At 35.3% G+C, this 21,458-nt stretch overlaps 1 protein-coding gene and 1 long non-coding RNA gene across 2 annotated transcripts in view; one reads left to right on the forward strand and one right to left on the reverse strand.

Annotated features, from left to right (window-relative positions):
* The window catches only part of LOC116721112 (myosin IXb), a 35,885-nt gene extending 14,427 nt beyond the window's left edge, over positions 1-21,458 (reverse strand). The window contains 15 exon segments of the mRNA XM_032564627.1: positions 20-209; positions 1,238-1,379; positions 2,365-2,486; positions 2,640-2,774; positions 2,902-3,018; positions 3,136-3,225; positions 4,303-4,359; positions 4,361-4,427; positions 5,941-6,041; positions 7,108-7,207; positions 7,380-7,442; positions 7,807-7,901; positions 17,058-17,144; positions 17,146-17,878; positions 20,971-21,458. Of these exon segments, the coding sequence (XP_032420518.1) occupies positions 20-209; positions 1,238-1,379; positions 2,365-2,486; positions 2,640-2,774; positions 2,902-3,018; positions 3,136-3,225; positions 4,303-4,359; positions 4,361-4,427; positions 5,941-6,041; positions 7,108-7,207; positions 7,380-7,442; positions 7,807-7,901; positions 17,058-17,144; positions 17,146-17,832 (2,053 nt within the window). The 5' untranslated portion in view covers positions 17,833-17,878; positions 20,971-21,458.
* On the forward strand, positions 12,512-12,922 carry LOC116721114 (uncharacterized). Its single transcript, XR_004339527.1, has 2 exons — positions 12,512-12,632; positions 12,761-12,922. It is a non-coding gene; the product is annotated as an uncharacterized LOC116721114 (long non-coding RNA).

Consider the following 21,458-nt stretch of genomic DNA (forward strand, 5'->3'; position numbering starts at 1 on the left):
CGAGAAAAAGTCTCCTTACTCCGTTCAGTCTGCTGCTTTAGGAGTTTTTTGAAGACTGAGACGATGCGGATGGTCGCTCGGAGGATGCTCCATCTGAACAAAGCTTCAGGGTTGGATGCAACCAAGTGAAGCAGGAAGGAGCTCTTGCTGCTCCGCAGAAGAGATACGACTTCAGGTCGCATGTGCTCGGTGTTTTTCTTTTTGAAATCCTAAAAACAACACCGTCAAAATCTACAGTTAAGATCTGAAGTTTATATGCACTGTGTCAAGCAGTCACGAAGGAAAACTGAACTTTTATTGTTTTAGATTTGTTAGGGTTACCAAAATTATTATTTATAACATTCTGGAATATTGGGAGATTTTTTTATGTTAACTTTCTCTTGACTTTTAATAAAAAGAACTACAGTGAACTTCTCTGTATTCACGGTTCAGTTTTTGCGGATTTTAACTCCAAATTAATTGTGAAAAATCCATCTATTCGCTGATTTCTTTCACAGAGCATAAAATATATTTTTTAAATGCAGCTTATAAAGCTGATATTGCTTAGCCCAATACTGGTGGCTGAAGTTTGTAAAGCAACCAATCCAGAAGCTCCATTTATTTTCCTTGGCACTGATTGGCTGAAACCCAGTCACACTACTCTTGGTACTTGGTGGTTACCATAGTAACCTGTAACTGACAGCTCCTCCCCCATTTTCTGCTGCTGTAACTGATATATAGTAGGATCAGCTCTGTGTTTCTTTACTAGTATTATATTTAACATACATTTTAGACAAATTTAATAATACACAGTGTTTCATGAGTAATTTTGCTATATTTTATATATGATTTTGACTGTTGTCATTATTAATGCTTATCCATTTCAATTATATTTAATTTTACAAATGTTAATTGTTGCTAAGTGCTATTAACTGCTGCCAAATGCACATTGGGAGATAGTGCTTTGTAGTTTGTTTAGGGTTATTTATAATATTTTATTTAATATATAGGGGTAGAAGCTGCTGGACTGATGTTAACCACCAACTTGATTGGTTTTTTTGTTAGAATAAATACCATGAACCTAAATGTGTCTGTCGTGAAGTCAACCTGAGGCGAATAGAAAGGTTACATGTGTTGTTACCAGTCAGCTTTATCTGGAATTTTCTGAATCTTTTCCTACACACTAACTTCCTGTTGCTGAATGACAAGTTTTTATCTTAACTGGAATGTAGAAATGTTTGCATTGGGGGAGTTTTACCTTGATGTGATATTTAACTTTTCCAGCGAAGTGTTCAATGGTAAAAGTTTCCTGCACGTAGGGAGAGACCCCAAAGCGAGGGTTGCTCTGATGGTGTTGTTTAAACTTGTCCAGCAGGGTTTCATCTGGGAGCCGAAGGAACCTGAGAGAGACTGGAAATTAAAGAAAAATAGCTTTTTTTTATATCTATTTTATATCTGAGAAAGTGAATAAGGCCAAAGAAATGAATAAAACCGCAACAGAAAACTCTGTTTCTGATTTCTGAGTCATGCATGAAATTAAAGTTAAACCCCGAACTGAATATTTAAAAAACTGGATTATCAAGTCCTGCTGTGAACTGCTCTTGCTTAGCCTTTAAGTTTCCTAAACCTTTGAATTTTGTTTTGTTAAGTGCCCTGCAACCATATTTAAAAGTATAAAATCTGACCCAACAGTTTTAAACTGAACAGGTTAAAACTTGGTCCTATGCTGCATTTTAGATTTTAACTTAATTTTGCTCAACCAACAAGTTTTAACCTAGTATAAAATGAGATATCAAGAAGAAAAAAATGTAAAAGGCTACTTTTAGATGCTCTTATATAAATGTATATTTTTGCTAGATGGAAAAACTTTATCGACATTAAAATTAGTCAAACATTTTTCATAACTTTTAACAAGCATTTTGCACATTTCAAGTCTTAGGACTCCTAACATTAGGACGTTAACATGATTTCCAGTCAAAAGAACAACGTTGGTAAAACTAAATTATTAATTTAAACCAAAATTTTCCAGGGGTATGTATAACTTTGGCACGAACTGGACCTCTGGTCGCAATATTCCACATGCAAGTCGAAAACCCACGAATCATTGTTGTATTTTTATGAAGCCTAGTGCGATAGTAATCTGAAAGAAAAAAAAATCTCTGTATTTTATACATTTAAACACAAAAATAACACAACGTTTTGCAGGCACAGCACTGCTTCATATGCAGCGCAGCTGCTTTTTTGTTCCAGCTGATTTTCAAAACTAACAGAGGTTGATGTTTATGAGCAAATCCCTTCACATTTCAACATTTTATTCCACCAAAGCATATTTCTCCCCATTTCCAAATTGTTAAATAGTGGTTTCTAATGTAAAATTTCACCTACTTGCTCTCCTTGTTCAATAAGTGGAGGAGCCCGTCTGACGGGTCACTGATCAGCTGGATGCAGTCACTGTTGTCAGTAAAGTTGATGTTTTCCCAGGTTATGCCTTCTGACACATAGACCTCCTAAAAGTTAATAAAATGGCAAACAAATAATCACAAACCTCCCACAAAATTAATTTAAATCAACTTAAAAAAAACTTTAACTGCAGAAGCAGGAGAAATGTGAATGTTATATTGTGTTGATATAAAAATAATAATAGGAAAACAAAGACCAACCTGCTCAAACTTAAAGATGTTCTGGTTGATGTAAAACTGCTGCTTCTCACTGGCGTAGTTGATGCACAGCTGCTCAAAACTGTTTCTCTGGAGGTTCTCAAACCCAAACATGTCCAGGACACCAATGGACAAACACTAAAAACAGAACAGAAGCTCTTAAAATAACAGAATATTAGATCGTTTTGATAATATTCACATCATCTACAAACATTTACTGAAAGATCAGAGAGCTATAGAACAAGATTTAACTTTTTTGACTCACAGAGACGGACTCCTCCATGTCTCGTCTGTTGATCATTGCGTGATTAATGTGAAGGACGATCCAGTCAAACAGAGCGCTGTACAAACTCTTCGCCATGGAGTCACGGGCTGACACGGCCTAGAAATGAAACAAGGAAAATTAAACATATGGCAACACCATAAAACCGAACTGACAAATGGACATAATAGTTTAATTACAGGTAATAAAGGATCTTAATAAATTCAAAGTAATTACCTCTTGTAGTGTGTAGGATGAAACCACAGTGGAGGTTGCAGTCACTACCTTCTTCTTGGTTAAAGTCGTCACCAGCTGCTCCTTTTTCACCTGCAGATAAAACGAAATAGAGATAACACAGATTAGCTATCACTATATATTTTGCGGTACTGTTGTGATGATAAAAAAATGATGATTATAAACTATTAATTACTTCTTTTGACACCAAATTCATACGCCAACGCAAATACTGACACATTCCCAATGAAATGGGATTCTTTAGGATATCGCTTACTAAAAGAAGTATGATTTATATCACTAAACTGCACAACGTTTCCAATTTACTGATATTTACTGATGCTTTCATGGACCAAATGGTGGCAACAATAGAAAAATATAGCATTTCCAATAATAATGTCAGTTCTTCACCATTAATTGCAATTTATTGAGATAACAATAAATGAAAATTCTTATAAGAAATTATTCCCGATAAATGATAAATACCCAACCCGAGTCCAAACATGAAGAACCGATGAGCGTTTAGTGAAAAATCATTTTCTGTCACTTTTATCAACTATAATCATCACTGCTGATGCGTTCCTCCCCAGCATGTTAACTACTGGGATGGGGGGGGAAAATGTTAACTACTGGGATGGAGGGGGAAAAATGCCCAGCTTGTTCCAGTAAAGAGAATAAAGAGTAATTTATTTTTATCTATATATTCTTTCATCTGATCTTCCTGGGGTTTGAAGTGGTCAAATAATTATGAACAAACTTGATAAAAAATAATAGGTCAAGCTCCCTTTCTGTGTCTGCTACCCCAAGAATTTGGCATGCTGAGGTGAGTGAATCTTTGCATAGTGCACAATGAGGTTAATTAAGTCTATTTTGGGGTTGTTGCTGCTACATTAGAACCAGCAGAGGATGTTTATTTTTGAATTTATATTTCATATCTGAGTTTTGATGCAAATCCACACATTTTTTTGATATGTCCAAAAAAATATTCTAAAATAAGTGGCAGCCCAGTTTAGCTTGTGAACTAATTAAATTGAGTTTGCAACAGTTTAAGATTTGTAAAAAGGGGAATGCAAGAGAAATGCAGCAGTGTGACAGAGATTTTCGAAATTTAATGCAGGATTGTTGTATGTATCCATAATAAACTCCTGAGTATACTGTGATGAGTATTACCATAAGCAGGTGTGACAGTGAAGATAAAACCTCTGCAGGTCCAGCCTCCAGGACTTCAGTGATCCTTTGACTGACTGTACGTCACATTTCCCAAGAGCAGGATGGCAGAGACCACAGATAAAATGCTGCAAAGCAAAAACAGAAAAACAGGGTTTTAAGTAATTTTAGAGTGGAAATAACACAAACATGTTGAATGACTGTCAGCTGCGTACGGGTCGGTTGTCCTTATCAAGGAGTAATGTGGTTTTTAAGTCTTTTTAAACTCCAGAAAGTTCTGGAGTGACTCAACTTTTTCACCAGCAGTTTATCTCAATTGTTACCCCTAAAGTCATCCTTTCTGCATCTGCAAAAATGGAGAGGATTCCCAAATAATATTTTTCCACCATCTTGAGAGAGGATTTACTTTAATAGACTCCTGAGTTTTCTGATGTTACACAGAAACCAGACAATCTGAGCTCATCCCAGTTCATCGTTTCCAATCTAAGACTTATTCTCTTCATCCTAATTATGAAAACAGATTTTTTAAATATCCTGAGTGTGACAGTCTTTTGAAAGCCAGACTCTATATAAATGTTTGTAAACCTTGACCTAATTTAATGATCAATTAATTAATTTATCAAATGATAACACAAACACTGACTTATCAGCACCCCCGTCACTGCCTATAAGACGAACATTTCACTTCACTTTATTCAGTTTAACTTAATTTGTTTAAAACCTCATTTAACCAACTAACTATTTAGTTCATAAAACATAAGTGTTTTTTAAGTACAAATCTCCAAACTTACTGCAGGGACTCATCTTTTCAGTCGAGTATGAACTATGATGGCCTCTAGTGGTGTAAAACCTCAGAGCAATCTGTAACTATGCTTATTTATTTATTTTTTTGTATTATTATTATTTTTCATCTTTCTCTTTTCATAAACTTATTTTATTCTCGTTTGTTTTAAGTGCTATATAAATAGATTTGACATTGATATTATCTGACCATAACCATATAATAAGGATTCAAAAAAATAAATGTTAAATGCATTATGTGTACAACATCTATTAGGGAACACATAACCACTTCTGATGAATAAAAACTTGAATGTTTAATCTTCCACCTCCATGCTGCTGTGTGTGAATATTCACCAGGAAATCAAACCTGAACACGTAACAAACTATGCAGCTGATGCACGTTGTGTCCTGAGGCAATCTGGGGCGCTGGCTGGAATATTTGCTGCATTTCTTTGGCGCTCGACAGCGACAGGCTCAGACACGTAACCGACACCAGTATAGAAAGCAGAAACTACTCGATAGAGCTTAGTTTCAGTTACACTTCGCTTGGCAAACATGTGTGCACTTTAAACTAGAAGTATGAAACAGCATATGTTTGAGTGCTACTGCAAAAATCAATGCATTTTCCTACATTTTATTATGAATTATGGTAGAAAGTTATCAATTGAGCTTTCAGACTAGCATAAGTTTTCTTAAAAACACCAAAGCAAAACATTTTTGTTTTCAAAGACGACTTTAAAAACGAAATTTGAAGCGTTTCATCTCATCTTGATAGGTTTTTTTTTTGTCAGAACTTTGGGAAGCTTTGCTAAAGCTTGTGGCATTTCAGAAATGTAATGTGATTATAACCACATTTACCGTTTTTTAGTGGCGGTCAAAAATCCAACCATCTCCATAGCTTGCTGAAGTCTTTTGTACTCCTGTTTTGCATCGTCCTCCTCGTTTAAATTAAACTCCCCCTGCAGAAAAAGTGCAGAAAGAAAAAAAAAAAATCAGAAACAATGTGTTCGTGCATAGTTCATCCATTTAACCAGTCCAAACTCTTATCAGTAATGATTCAGCATTCACTGGGAAATTCCCAGGAATGCTAGTACATATAACAGTAAAATGAAATGAGGTGAAGTTGTTTGTTTGTTTTGTTTATTTCTATTTATTACAGACATAACTGAGGACCAAGAATTGGCTACACTTACATAGAGAAATCTGGAGGAAAATATTTAATAAATGGACTTTTTCTTCCTAAAAAGGTTTCAGTTGAAGATAAAATAATCTTATGAGTATTTTTGAAAAATTTTCAGATATTTTAAAACTTTGAAAGTAACTTACTTTAAACTTTTAAAGTAAAAAAAAGAGGAAGAAGATTCAACCAGCAACTTTATTAAACCTACAAACAAGGCAACATTTTATACCCGTCATGTTAAGATGTATTGTTAATAAATAGGGTTTCATGAAGTTATTATCAGTCATAGGAATATAAAACACGCTTTTAGCTGTATATAAATAAACTAAATTGAATATACTTGACACAGTCCAGTATCTATCTATCTATTTATAAACGAATGCCACACTTTTCAGATTTTTATTTACAAACAAAAATGAAAACAATTTAAAATCACGTATGAATTGCTTCCATTTGATACTTATGCACCATTTAGTGTTGATTTATCACATATCCAAAGTAAATAGATTTTGGTGGTTGTGAAATTCCTCAACAAAAATAAATACTTTCGCAATTCACTTTATGAAAGAGGAACAAATGTTTTAGACTTTCAGAAATGTGTTAAGCTGAATCCCTTCATCTACGACAGAGGAGGAAATATGAGTAGACAGAGCTTAATTATGTTTCGATTTTACACAATTCTAGTGTTAATTTACAGCATAAGCCTTTAGCATTATGCTGATGAGAGATTTAATGGCCAAGTGGTCCGGTCTAATCAGACAGAGCAGAGGCTTCATTATTGTGTTTTATATTAGCTTGTCACTTCCTCTTTCTCTGCAGCAGTAAAGCGTGTGGATCAAAGGTACCTGGTTGAGATAAACATAATCCTGCGGCTTCAGTAGATGAAATTCTTCCCGCTCGTCTTTAGACGCGCCCATCAGCAAACAGTAGAAGACATGGAAGTTCCTGAGGATCAGGCGCCGCAAAAAACACTTAACTTTCACTGGCTTACATTAATAGTAAACGTAGTGGCTTCATTTAGATATTAATGTTATACAGATATAACAAGAAATTTATTACCTAAACAATATTTGGATCATAATGTGAGTTGATTATTTGAAGATTTAATATTTCATACCTTTGATTTTTAGCTCTAGACACCAGGCGGTTCTTTTCCAGCAGAAACTTCTCAACAAATGCTCTGTAAATTATGCACAAAAAGAGAAATAAATAAAAGCCATCCACTGAGAAATGATGTAAAATCCACCATCTTCACTGCAAAAACTGGTCTAGTTTCTAGTGCAAATATCTTAGTACACGTGAAGACAAAATAAATTTTTGAGCAAGATAAAAGTAATTGTTTTTGTTGATGATTTCTCATGTTACAAGTGAAATAATCTGCCAGTGGAACTAGTATTTTTCATCAATATTGAGGAATTATTGACAAACTCATATCTTGCTGAGAAGTTACTTGTACTAAGACATTTGCACAAGAAACTGGACCAAAATATTTAGCAGGATTTTGTATTTTTGCAGTGTTTATAAGGAAGCACATGATGTTTTACCCTCTGATGACGCCACTTTCCAGGTAGATGAGCTGGATGAATTTCCCAAAGCGGCTGGAGTTGTTATTTTCTGCTGTCTTTGCATTGCCAAATGCCTGCAGAAACACATGAAACACAGCTTAAAATAAACAGAAAGTAGCTTTAGAACCTTTCATGTACATAAACATGGTAAATGTTTGCTGCATATGAGTTAAAATTTGCATTTGTATGGATGGCAGCACAAGAGTTTCAATTGCAACCAGGTTATAATTTTACAAACTGTTCACATTGTGATTATTAAACAGAAAACCAAATGGTTTTCTGTATACAAAATTAACCACACCCTGTGTTTTAATAGCTTAACAGGTGGAAAATGTGGGTCCTGTAGGGCCTGTGCTCAAATAAACCTGTTAAATGTTTCCCTTAATAAGCTCCACCTGCTATCAGGCTGCTGCAGAAGTTGGAGATTGAGGTTTGCTGGAGCAGGAAAACATTTAAAATATGCAGAATAAATCATAAATCAACTTTATTTGTATAGCACATGTCAGCAACAAGGCAGTTCAAAGTGCTTTACATCATAAAAACACAATCAACAATTGAAACATTATTTTCCAAGTGCTGTCATTACACATTAAAAGGTTGGTTAATGTTTCATTAATAATGGTACAAAAGCAATTCTAAACGTCGGTTTTTAGTCTAGATCTAAAGGAACTCAGTGTTTCGGCTGTTTTACAATTTCCTGAACTGTAGCGAGTGACTGTTTTACATCACTCTCTGTTCTTTACAAAGACACAAAAGTTTTCAGTGGATTTGTTTTTGCACAATCCTATGGCGTGTTGTCTGGACTTTAACTGAGCCATGAATCTGAATTGATTCTTTTTCTTTTGCAGGTTTGCTGCTGTCAGTCATATACGCCCAAGTTTAACGCTAGGAAACTCTTATAAAGAGAAATTCATTACTGACTGAATAGCTGCACAACAAACCCAAATCATTTTTAAATGCCGGCTGAGGAGTGAAGCTTTTGGGATGAACTTGTTTAATTATAACTGCTGGAAAGATTAAAAACGGTCTTAAATGCTTTTCAATTGTAAAAAATATTTTCCAGTGTTGGATGATTGACTTGTAACTGTTTATAAAACTCTAGGTTTCTCTGCGCACTTTGATAAAACTCGACTTTCACAGAGGTGATCACACTTGGTGGTGATGAGTAGGTTATATTTGACCAGCAGCAACAGACTATTACTTTTAGAATAAGTAAAACTATACTTTGTTTTTGATTTTTATTTTTTTAGATGATGACAAGAATCTGTGGTGTGTTCTTGTACACTTGTGGCAAATCTAAAAAAAAAAAAAAAAACTTGGTAAGAACACATTTATTTGATCATTTCCTGTTAAGTAAAACTGATAAAACAGGCAAACTTTGTTTTTCACTCACTTCAAAACTCAAATATTTTCTATGTTATACTTTTATTTCCCTCACAAATGGTTCTGTCCAGTTTTTCACTCCATACAAGATCAGTGCTTTACTTTCTAACAAGCTTAATCTGATGTCCAACCCTTTCGTTTCTATTAAAAAACATTACTAGATAATTTTCCACAAGTCTAAACAGAAGCACAATCTAAACACAACGGATGAAATGATAATGAAACTCAAGGCATTGAAGAATACTTTATTTCCTTTTTCATATTTAGTCTCATCCAAGGGGATTCTTCTCATGCATTTATGATGTAATTTAACTAAATATCATTCAAATAAGTGTGAAAGATTGTAGAAAGATGTGCAGAGAATGGGGTAAACTCAAGGTCTGGGGGCTAAATCCGGCCCACTGTTGCTTTTTATGTGGCCATCAGTTCTTCCAATTGTTGAAAATTCATGCAAAAATCAACTGATTCCCACATTTTGTCTCGCTAATGCTTAATTTATTGGAAATTTTCACCAAAAATTTTCAAATCTATTGAGTTTAAGTGATGCCATCTTCCACCTGCAGGTGGCAGTATTTCTTACTTCTTCTACTCTGCTGCCTCAGTCTTACTTTATGTCAAATTATAATCCATAGTCAATGTGAAGAGTAACAAAAAGTCACATTTAACATCATACCTTGCAATTATTTTTGAATCAGCTTCACAAAATCATTGATTTTGATTGCAAAGAATCAGAAACAATAGCAAAATCCTGGAGAATGATCGATGTGACAAGATGTTCAGTATTATTTAATTTTCAGAAGTACTTATTGAATGCAGAGGCAGCTATTTATTAATATTTTAATGGTTTATTAATGGGTTTTATCAATATATTCTGGTACAACCGGCCCTTAAAAGTAGAACGGTTGAGAAAAAACAGTAAAACCTTGAATTGAGATAAAGCTGTGTGATATTAGGAACAAATGTGACAACGGTAGAGAAGGTTGTGATGCATTTGACTTGCAATTACACAAATATTTGAAGAAACAGTGTTTCGGCTTTTAATTCAACACAACTACAGAGGTAGTAATCTGCCAGCTACGGGGAAAAAAAATTATTTCATAATTTAAATCAATTTTAATTAAAAAGATACATCTAGGCACATCTGCTGCATTTGCAAAAAGATCCAGCTAGGTTTACTTTCGCATATTAATGCCCTTAAAAACACATTTTCTGCTGCAGTTAAACAACAAATATCCAGTGTGTTACATTAATGGCACTAATAAATGGAGAACATTACTGAACAAAAAGCTTCATGATGACCAGGAAACCCAGCAGATGCGACTCCGGTAGGAGAAACTTAATGCAGTTTTTAAAACAATATAGCAAAGTTTTTAAAATCTGAAACCACTGTTTAATCTGTCTGATTGACCCTAAACGGATGGTAATCTAGATTTTTTCCAACAAAACTGCAGCAGCAGCAGGAGTAGACCCACTGAAGGACTTACTGTGCTGCTGAACCAAAAAACATTTTAAAATCTGACTCTGCTGTCGATGAAATATGATTATTCTGTTTCCAAAGTGAGATTAATTAGTATGGTGCAGAAATCTGTCGGGAAAATCCTATTATTAATAATCTACAATCTCACGCTGGTTGATTTAAGGACTGTTTGACAAAAACAAGAGCTGGACAGTCTTTAAAAAAGTACAAAGAGAGAAGGGAGTTGATTTATTCTTGATTATATGGGTTTGCCAGCGGACCTGGCTAAGCCTGTTCAGACACGTTTCTGTTTCTCTTCTCGCTCCGGTGTTCCCTCAAAGACAACGCCCTGCAAATTCCCTCTGGGAAGCTTCACAAAGGCAAAAGTAAAGCATAAATTCACCCAGTTAACACATATAAACACACGCTTTGTTTAGTCCAGGTAGAAAATCGACTTAGTTATCGATTAATAACGTTTTCAATGGGGAGAGAAGGTGGGAAGGAATGGCAGATATCCATCAGCAAGAAGATAAAAAGGAGAGTGATAGCAAGATGACATGGAAACAAAAACAAGAAAGTATGAAGTTTAGATTTCAGACAAATGGGAACTGGTTCTGCAAACTGACTCATACATGCAAAGGAAATCCCAAGATGTTAAAAAAGGAGCAAGAATGCAGAAGCATCGCACTGTTATAACATTTTTTATGAAAAACAATCATGTCAGAGATTACGTTTCACTCATTAAACATCTTAAAAGCTAAACTAATCTCTCTAAGCTTTAAGGAGAAGAGCTGTGAACAACTGAAACAAATCTTAAACGGCGGGTTTTTCCAATTCGAATCGTGCAGAACTTGTTTTTGGAGAGAGAATCCTTCTTTTGTCACTGTGTAAAAAATAGCTGGGCCCTCTGGGAAGGAGGAAGTGTGCAATCTGTAACCATATCAGCCTTTTCTGTGGCATCTGTTTAGATGGAAAGATAAAGCACAAAAATCTGAGGGGGCGAATTTCTGGTATTTCCACACCTACTACTGGAACAAATAAGTGAAGAGTCAAAAGCAGCAACATGAATGAAACTGTTCCCACAGCAACTCCTCTAGTTTGTTTCCCAATACCACAGTTTAAATGAAGTGAAACCAACTAATACCTCACTTTCAACATGTGGATCCATTCTCAGGCCACAAGCGTCACTAAGAAATGTGTTTTTCCTTCCATTAAACCAAAATAAAGTCACATTTAATCATTTATGCTATTTAAGAATGCAAGTATTTCCCTTGGGATCTGTTTGGCACCAGAGCAAATAGGTGACCGAAACAGAAACTTTGGAGCCAAAGTGTGTGAGAAATTTGAACCAGTTACTCATTGACAAAGATAAAGTAGCACAACTTAGATTTATCCGCCATTGAATGGGTACAGATAACAGCCTAACCTTAAGGGACATTTTGGAGAGTTGATACCAAACAACCTTTGGGGCCGGGAGCAGGAAATGTCTTCACAGAAAACTCAAGTAACCAGAAATCTGTAGATGTTAACTGATCCAGAAAACGCTTTTTCAGAGGAATTGCTTCTGCTTGTTGACCTACTTTCTTTCTAAATTGATGGTTTATGATTGCAGTATCTAGAAAAAAAACATTCACGACCTTTGAACCTTTTCACATCTCGTCAGTTTACAACCACAACCTTCACTGTTTACCAGTGAAAGTCTACCATGCATATTTTAAAAATGGAGTTAAAAGTGATATAAAGGTTTTACACATAAAAATTTTAAAAATCTGACATGCATATTACTTCCTCTAAATAAAATGAAGTGCAACCAAGCTTTTAGAAATCATCAAACCAGTAAATGAAGTCAAACTGTGTGCATCTCAGCATAACCAAGCTTTTCTGTGAAGGCCTCAGAGGTTTAATGGAGAACATTACTGAACAAAAAGCCTCATGATGACCAGGAAACCCAGCAGATGCGACTCCGGTAGGAGAAACTTAATGCAGTTTTTAAAACAATATAGCAAGTTTTTAAAATCTGAAACCACTGTTTAATCTGTATGATTGACACAACTGTAAACCTAATAAAATGTCACTTTCCACTTAAACTGACAGGCTGGGAAAAGAAAACATCACTGTTCAGCTTCTATGCTCTTCAAATATGGAACAAACGTCCAGAAAACTGAAAAACAGCTGAAACACTGAGCTTTAAATCAAGACTAATAACCCACCATTGTAGAGTTGATTTGGAACAATAATAAATCGAATTTTGATCAACATATTTGATGTGTATTAATAATTTTAGCGATGGCACTGGACAAAATGTTGTTTTCACAACTGTTTTTTTTTTTTTTTAAGTTTTCAGCACAAATAAGCTTGATAAACTGGCTGATTACCACTGAGAATCTGGGGTGAGACTTAAAATTGATGTTTGCAGAAGATCTTTATCCAAATGGTCAAAAACATGAACTGTTTAGTAAATAATGTCTGTATTTTTGGTTTTTAGGATCTCATGGAGAACCAATAATTAGTTTTATATTTACTTTTAAATCAAAGGTGAAAACTAGAACTACCTTCACTTAATATCAACTGGAACATTTTAAACTAGTTTTTCTTTTGTTGTGCTTGTGTCGTTTTTATTTTCCTTCTAATACATGTAAAGCACTTTGAATTGCCTTGTTGCTGAATAAACTTTTGCACCTATATTTGCACCTCTAAAGCAAGCCAAAGACGGCTCTAAAATCATTGATACAAGAGAATTATATTCGTAAAACCTTAAAACAAAACATATTTTCTTTTTAAGTCACAATCATGTGAAAACTTGTCTGTAACATGAAAACTAATAAAACACAATGAAGTCTGTAACATGTCAGAATGTAAACAAAGTTTAGGGGATGCTAGCAGTCTGAAAAAAGCACAAATGTCCTCTTATGTTTAATTAGTCTAAAGAAAATACCAAAAATAACCCAGTTTGCCACATAAATGAGTATTTGAACATCAAGAAGATTCCCAAACATTAATTAGCTGGAAATTTGGCTTATATATTGGAGATTAACAGAAATAACGTACATAGCTTTGGTGAGCTACCAAAGCTACATTATTTAGCTTTGGTAAATACTGTGCACTTATTTGCACAGTCCAAGGTAGACTGTTTTTCTAAGGTAGAAAAACAGTCTACGTTAGACTGTTTTTCAGTCTAACACAGTCTAAAAACAGTCTACGTTAGACTGTTTTTCAGTCTAACACAGTCTAAAAACAGTCTACGTTAGACTGTTTTTCAGTCTAACAGTCTAAAAACAGTCTATGTTAGACTGCTTTTCAGTCTAACACAGTCTAAAAACAGTCTATGTTAGACTGTTTTTCAGTCTAACACAGTCTAAAAACAGTCTATGTTAGACTGTTTTTCAGTCTAACACAGTCTAAAAACAGTCTATGTTAGACTGCTTTTCAGTCTAACACAGTCTAAAAACAGTCTATGTTAGACTGTTTTTCATGTGCAACACTTCCTCTTTTGTCCTCAACTTTGTCCATATCCTCATTTTCTAAGCAGACTGTCATAATCTGGGACAAAGACGGACAAAAAGCTAAATATCACTGGAGGTAAAGTACAGACATTAGAGGTGGTTTAAGACTTTTTCACAGAATATTTCAAATGAACTGATTTGCCTAATTTATTTACCAACTTGTTGCATTTCCCATAAATCCATGATAAAGAGACAATTCATTAATGATTTCATTAAACATTTGAGGACCACATTATATATTTGCAAGTTTCTGTTTCAAGACTCAAATAGCAAGTTTTTCAGAAAGAGACAAGTACAGGCATATCTTAACTGATAGTATAAAGAAAAAAAAAAAAAAGAGCCACAAAGTGATCTGCTGATTAGCGAAGTCGTACCACAGTGAGTCACACTCTGCAGGCTTGACTTTATAGATATGAATCCAAAAAGAAAACTTAACTTCATTGTCTTTTGCTGTAACTTGCAGCAGAAGCAGATGTTTGTTCTCTGATTTACTCTGATCTTGTTTTAGTTCTGTGGGAATGAAAGCTACAAATGCCTCTAACATTTCAACAAGTTCCTCTCCCTGCAAGAGCTGTGATAAAATCTTAACAGAGCTGCAACCAGAGAATGTTTCCCATGGAAGTCAACAGCTCGTTTGTTTTTCCGGATTATGCGTATTGACAAAGACAGGAACAAATGTTCAGCTGATCTGATTCACGAGTCATTTAGGCAGATTAAAATATTTGAAGCCGCTTACAAAATAAGAACAGATCTGGTTACTTTTATGCAAACATTAGAACAATTTGTCAATAATGGATTTATGTGGGTTTTCTAAAAACAGAAATGATAAAAATTTCTCAAGTTTTCATCTGAATCAGAACCAAACCCACAAACTAAACCACAAACAAACAAATACACAAAATAACAGCAATTTGTTATGACAAAACTTATCAGAAACATTATTAACTAACAAACTAATGGCCAGATTATTGTTAATCTTGTCTTTTTAGTCAATTAAAGCTAATTCTGATTATATTGCTTATTCTTATGCTTGTCTAATCACCCAATTTATTTTAGCACTAAGTGGTGAAATTAAAGCAGGGTTTCTGCAGGTTCCAACACAAACATAAGACTCGTTAAGACCGTTATGAATTAAATGTAAGTCCTGTATGGAAACAGAAATGTACTAAAGAAATTTGCTCATGATGGACATGAAAAAGCCAGTTAGCTAACTAACAAAGATTAGCAGCTAGCTACCGGTAGCCCAAACCACCTCCAGTCACAAAGCAAGGTGAAGATCTCTGCACATCACTCAAACTTTTCTCTAACAAAACTAATTTACAAGACCTAATAGTCCAGCAATGACACAATTTAAGACGTCTGATTAACGTGTTTAAGCCCAATTTACTTTTAGAAAAGCATGAACTGAAGACATTTTAAGGACTTTATTGTAGACACATGAGTTTAAGACTTTCTAAGGACGTGTGGACAGCCTGTATAAATGCATGTGATGCCCTTTGGTGAGTGGAGCCCTGAGCAGAGAGCCTTATTGATTAAATTGTTTATTATTCTGTGCTTCAAACTAATATCACATGAATATTTCTGACTCCTACAGATTTTACATCCAGGTAGGGCTGGGCGAAATGGCTTGAAGTTAAAATATCAGATTGTTATTCATACCAGATCACATTTCCAATTTTCTCTCGCTTTCTTTTGTAAAAAATAAATTACAATTTGACAGAAAATATTTTCAAAAAGTGGCTTTTATTTAGATCATCCCTGTATGACGAAGCATTACTATAATATTCTGCTAATATTATGACTATGCTATATATAATATTAGCAGAATAAAGCTGCAATTTTACCAGAAGAATCTATTAAAACTTTGCTTTAATGAGAAAAAAAGTTTGAATCATTAAATTTTGTATATTTTTTGTGTTGGAGTTCTACCTCATTCTCCTAATATTACCATTTTATTCTGATAATATAAAAACTTTATTGTTGCATTACTTTCAAACGACTTTCAAGGTTTCCCCCAGAAAACTTGCTAAGCCTGGTGATGCTACATTCATCCAGCTGTCTGCCATGTTTTTGAGTTAAAAAGTCTATAAAGTTGACAGGAAATTTTAAAATATCACTTGATAATTACGTGTTATTGAAAGATTGGAAGATTAATATCTGAACACTAACTATAAAGTCTTAAAAATGCAAACATTTAAATAGAAATTAAATAATTAAGCAATGCTAAGCCTGGTGGGGGCACAAGTAAAGCCTGGTGGCCCGCCAGGTTTATAATACACTGGGAGAGACCCTGACTTTATCCTGGAATTACTATGACTATACAGCTCTGGAAAAAATAAAAATGATCAGTTCCTCTGATTTTACTCCTTATAGGAATATGTTTGAGTAAAATGAACATTGTTCTTTTACTCTATGCTGACAACATGTCTCTGAAAAATGTTGTATTTATTAGCAGAAAATGACAAATGGTCAAAATAAGGAAAAAGTGCTTTCAGACCTCAAATAATGCAAAGAAAACAACTTCATATTCATTTAGAAACAACAATACTGATGAAGAGTTCAGAAATCAATATGTGGTGGAATAACCATGAGGTTTTCAATAAGGTTCAGTGCGGTGGCCTCTTGTAAAAAAAAATTAAATTCAAAGATACTTTCTTGATCCCACAAGGAATGTTGTTTTAACTTATTAAAAGAAATAGATTTTGTTGCAGAGTTGACCTCAAAATCCAAATAAATAGAAGCTGTAGAAAATGCTTGTAAGATGGTTGACATCACTCAAAATGAAAAAACAATTAAAAAAAAAGTTGTTTAAGGACCAAAGATTCAATTAAATGATAAGATTGATTTATCGCCCAGCCTGTGAAAAGGTTTGTATGTTGGTGTCCTACCTCTAGAACCGGCCCGGCCCCCAGAATGGCTCGCTCCAGTCCCCCGGCGTACGTCCCCGGGTTGAGTGTGGTCAGGCAGTGGATGAGGATAGCTGCTGCTCTCAGTCTTCCCCGATCCGCTCTCTCCAGATATCAGAATGCACTGGTTCGCCTGCCGGTCCAGCATGGTTCTGAACGCCACGTCGGCGATGGCGAATATATGCGGGCTCAGATTGCCCAGTGGCTGGTTCTTGTACAGCTTCACGTACTTTGGGTTGTAATACAGAGGTAAAAACCTGTTGGGATTGACGGCGACGAGGATGTTGCTGATGTAGGTGTAGATTTTGTGCTTGTGGAAGCGCTGGCGTAAGACCTCCAGCACCGCCTCCTTGGTCACAGACGGGAGGCTGCAGAGGTCGTCGGACTCCTCTTTAGATGTTGCGACTTGCTTCGCTCCGTTGTTGCTCTGCTGCAGGACGAAGTAGTAGCCCTGACTCCGAGGGTGCCATTTCTGTGTCTCCGGCGGCCAACGCAGGACCCGCACCAAAGGGCGGTCCCCATCGTCCAGCGGCGTCTCCTCGCCGCCGCTCTCCTTCACCTCCAGTAGGCTGTAGCTCTGGCTGGAGTCCAAGTCCAGCGTGACCACAGCGTTGTGGATCACAGTCTTCACCGTGTCCTTGATGCTGACCTGCAGGGGACAGTAGGCTTCTGTCTCCAGAGGCAGCCTGGGGTAGATCTGCACCACACGGGCGTCTTTGTCGTGCTCAGGGGTCCCAGCTCCATCTGTAGCGCTCATCCTGATCCAGAGAAGGGCTTCTGCATAACTCACAGCCCACCAGGTACTGCAGAAAATCACACACAGTGGCAATAAAACAACGTTTTTAATTAAAATAAATCAATAAAAATATGAGAGTTTCTGGGAAAACATTTGGATGGAGTCAAAAATATCAGCGCCTCTGGAAAACATCTGTAAAATACCTTTAAATAAGCAAATCTTTTATTGCTATTGCATTAATTTTGCATAGAAAACAAGACATATAATTACATCTGTTCTTGCCAAATCAGATTAACTGATTTTTTCTTGTTTTCTTTTCAGAGAACAAAATTACAAATAACAAAAAATGTTTTCAAAAAGTGTTTTTAATTTCAGTCATCCCTACAGTGAGTTGTACGACAGAGTATCTGCGTTTGGCTAAGAGAAATTTTGGCATAATTAGGAGAAAATAGTCATAATAGCAGAATAAAGACGCAATTTTAGCAGAAAAATGTCTTAAAATAATAAATCAATAAAAATATGTGAGAAAACATTTGGATGAAGTAAAAAACCTTTAAATAAATACATCGTTGATTGCTATTGCATTAATTTTGGTTAAATTACGACATAAAATTAGAAATGAGCGATTTAGCTAAAAAATAAGATCGTTTCATACCAGATCCGATTTATCGTTTTCTTTTCAGAAAACAAAATTTCTAATTTTTTCAGTCATCCAAGCTGTAAGTTGTACAAGAATTTTAGTTAATTATGAGAATATAGTTATAATATTAGCGAATAAAAATGTAATTTTACCAGACAAATGTCTTAAAATAAAAAAAAAAGTAGTTTTAATAAGAAAAAATTTGGATAAATAATTTTTTGCTAGAGTTCCAATAAAATTACTACTTTGTTTCCTAATATTACTTTACTCAGCTAAGATTAAGATTTTATTCTTGTAATAAAACAAGAAAAATGTAGCCTGACTGTTATATTTTGTTGCAGAGTTGACCTGAATTCAAAGTCCAAATAACCAGAAGCTGTAAAAAAAAAAAAAAAAATCCTGCCAAGCGAGATGCCGACGCTGGGTGTGCTGCTGACGTCACTGAACTTCGGAAACCCAAGATGTCCATTGGTGAAAAAAGAGAAGGCAACTTTCAAAAACCAAAACGTTCGATTAATCGATAAAATCTATTTACTGCCCAGCCTTAATCTGCAACTCTGGAAGAGAAATGTAAAAAGCCTTTAAATAAATAAATTAATCTTTGATCGCAATTGAACGGCTTTGCATAAAAAACATGACTTGCAATAAGTGAAATGCTTTAAACCAAATCACCGGTGGAAACATCTACACTGGTGGATGCCAGTGGCAGTTCTGGCATGGATGGCAGATTTTACACAAATCCAGTTTACCAAGATTTAATTCAATCAAATTTCCTGGTTGCATAATGGGAGAGGACATGGGATGAATTATCTGGAGCTCATTTCCATGTGAGCCAGTAAGACGGCTCCTTCCTCAGTTCTTTCTACCCAACCAGGATATTTCACACTTCACAAGAACTTGACTATGTAACAGTGGCAGAATACCATGAAAGAAAACACATTTCTGCTCAGGTGATGCAAAAGCGAGGCTGCAAGAACGTAATGATCTTATTAAAGCATAAGAAACAAATATATGTGTTTGATTTTAACTTTTTTTTCTCGTTTTCTTTCCAGAAAACAAAATTACAAATGACATAAAATGATTTCAAAAAGTGGCTTTTATTTCAGTGAGTTGTATGCCAGAGTATGTGGGTTTGGCTATGAGAATTTTAGTTTAATCAGGAGAATATAGTCTTAATATTAGTAGAATAAAGACTAATTTTACTAGAAAAATGTCTGAAAATGACAAAAAAAAAGGTTTTAATAAGAAAAAATGTGGATAATTTTTTTGTTAGAGTTCTTCATAAAATTTCTACTTCATTTCCTAAAATTACCTTATTACGTGTAGTTTGTGTTGTTTTTACGCTTCACTAATAATGAATATAAGCTCAAATGCGAGGCCACAGTTTGACAAAAACGCTTCACAACTGCTCCTCTAGACACTTCAGAGTTCTTGATCCTTTGGTTTCTAATCTCTTCACATTTGATCAGCCTCTGAGGTTTTCTTTTGGCTCTGCAAACGACTAACTTTTTGTATTTGTTTTGTGTGCATGATGAACCATTTCTGCTACTTTGAACATCAATTCGGATTATTAACGTAATACTGAAGACCTGCTTTGAGTTTGCATTTTTAATGTCTATGAATTTCCACGTTCCCATAACAATATGGAAACGTTAGAATGAAAGTGGCCCACAGCATCACACATCTTCCACTATACTTAACAAAGAGCTAATCTATATATCTATCTTTTGATTTTTTTTAATGCCTGACCCACCGTGAATGTTGATTAGAAAGCCAGCATTTTCAGGTTTTATTTATTTTTAATTGTATGTGAATTTAAGAAGACCAACAGGCACACAGAATCACAGAGCCTCCACCATGCCTAACTGTAGGTCTGAGGTGCTTGTCTGTATAGTTTGTTTTGAACTAACAGTGTCTGTTGCTGTGAACCTCAATCCAACCAAATCACCTAATCCCAGATTAATGATCTTATCCGACTCTACAATGTGAAATTTTGCAGAGGAAACGGAGAAAAAGTTTTTTCCATGACTCCCAAACATCCAGCAGGCATACGTGTGTCACGTCATAACTGAGCCCCAGGCAAACAGAAAATGACGGGTTACAACTAGTTAGAAGTATCTAGAAACTTTACTCCACTTTAATTGTTAAAGTACAAACAGTGACGTTTATTTTAATGGGATTATTATGGGTGCCAGAAGTTCTTCCGTTGCTATTTAAAGAAAAATACATTTCTTACTTTATTTCATCTGGGTCTTTTTCCCCCACTCGGTAAATATGTTCAAATAAAAGTTAGGACACAGATTTCTCAGGAAGACTAAGAAACAGCAATGAAAGTTGAGTTTATTGTAAGCCCTTATTCATTTTGTTTACTTCTTGTACACTTTCAGTATCCGCACGCTTTCCTGGGAAACCATTAATCCTAATATAATCAACATAATCCCGATAAACAGACATCTGTCCATGGCAAACACCTAACAGTAACAGGTGTCAAAGAGGCGCTAAATGTCGAAAAGTCTCACCTTTAAGGAAAGTGTCTCATTCCATCTTCGAAAACTGGAAAACACGCTGGCAGGAGAGAAAAATAAAGATACCTGCACTTCTGTGTGACGCTGGCCAACTCCTGTCACACAACTTCAGGGGAAAAACATCACTTGAAATAAAAAAAGAAAAGAAAAAAAAGCAGGCCGAAATATGAACTGAAAAGCGAATAAAGAGTTCCCAATGATTAGAAAAAGGAGGTTTTAGTCTATATTTATGGTCGTAATTCCTACTGCAATGCCCTTTTCCTTGTGACAAATGCAGGATTACGTTTTCTCGTCGTCCTTGCCGGAAAGTTATCGTTACTTCCTACATTTCTCCACACGCATCGCACACACACACACACACACCCACACACACACACAAACGCGCGCATACATCCGCTGACAAGGTGGGAATTAATGGATACTTTCCCCTTCAGTGAACCCGGAAACACCGCAACCTTAAAAAATGAGAAAAAATAAAGAAA

Source organism: Xiphophorus hellerii, chromosome 6, assembly GCF_003331165.1.
Source record: "Xiphophorus hellerii strain 12219 chromosome 6, Xiphophorus_hellerii-4.1, whole genome shotgun sequence".
NCBI classification, from domain to species: domain Eukaryota; kingdom Metazoa; phylum Chordata; class Actinopteri; order Cyprinodontiformes; family Poeciliidae; genus Xiphophorus; species Xiphophorus hellerii.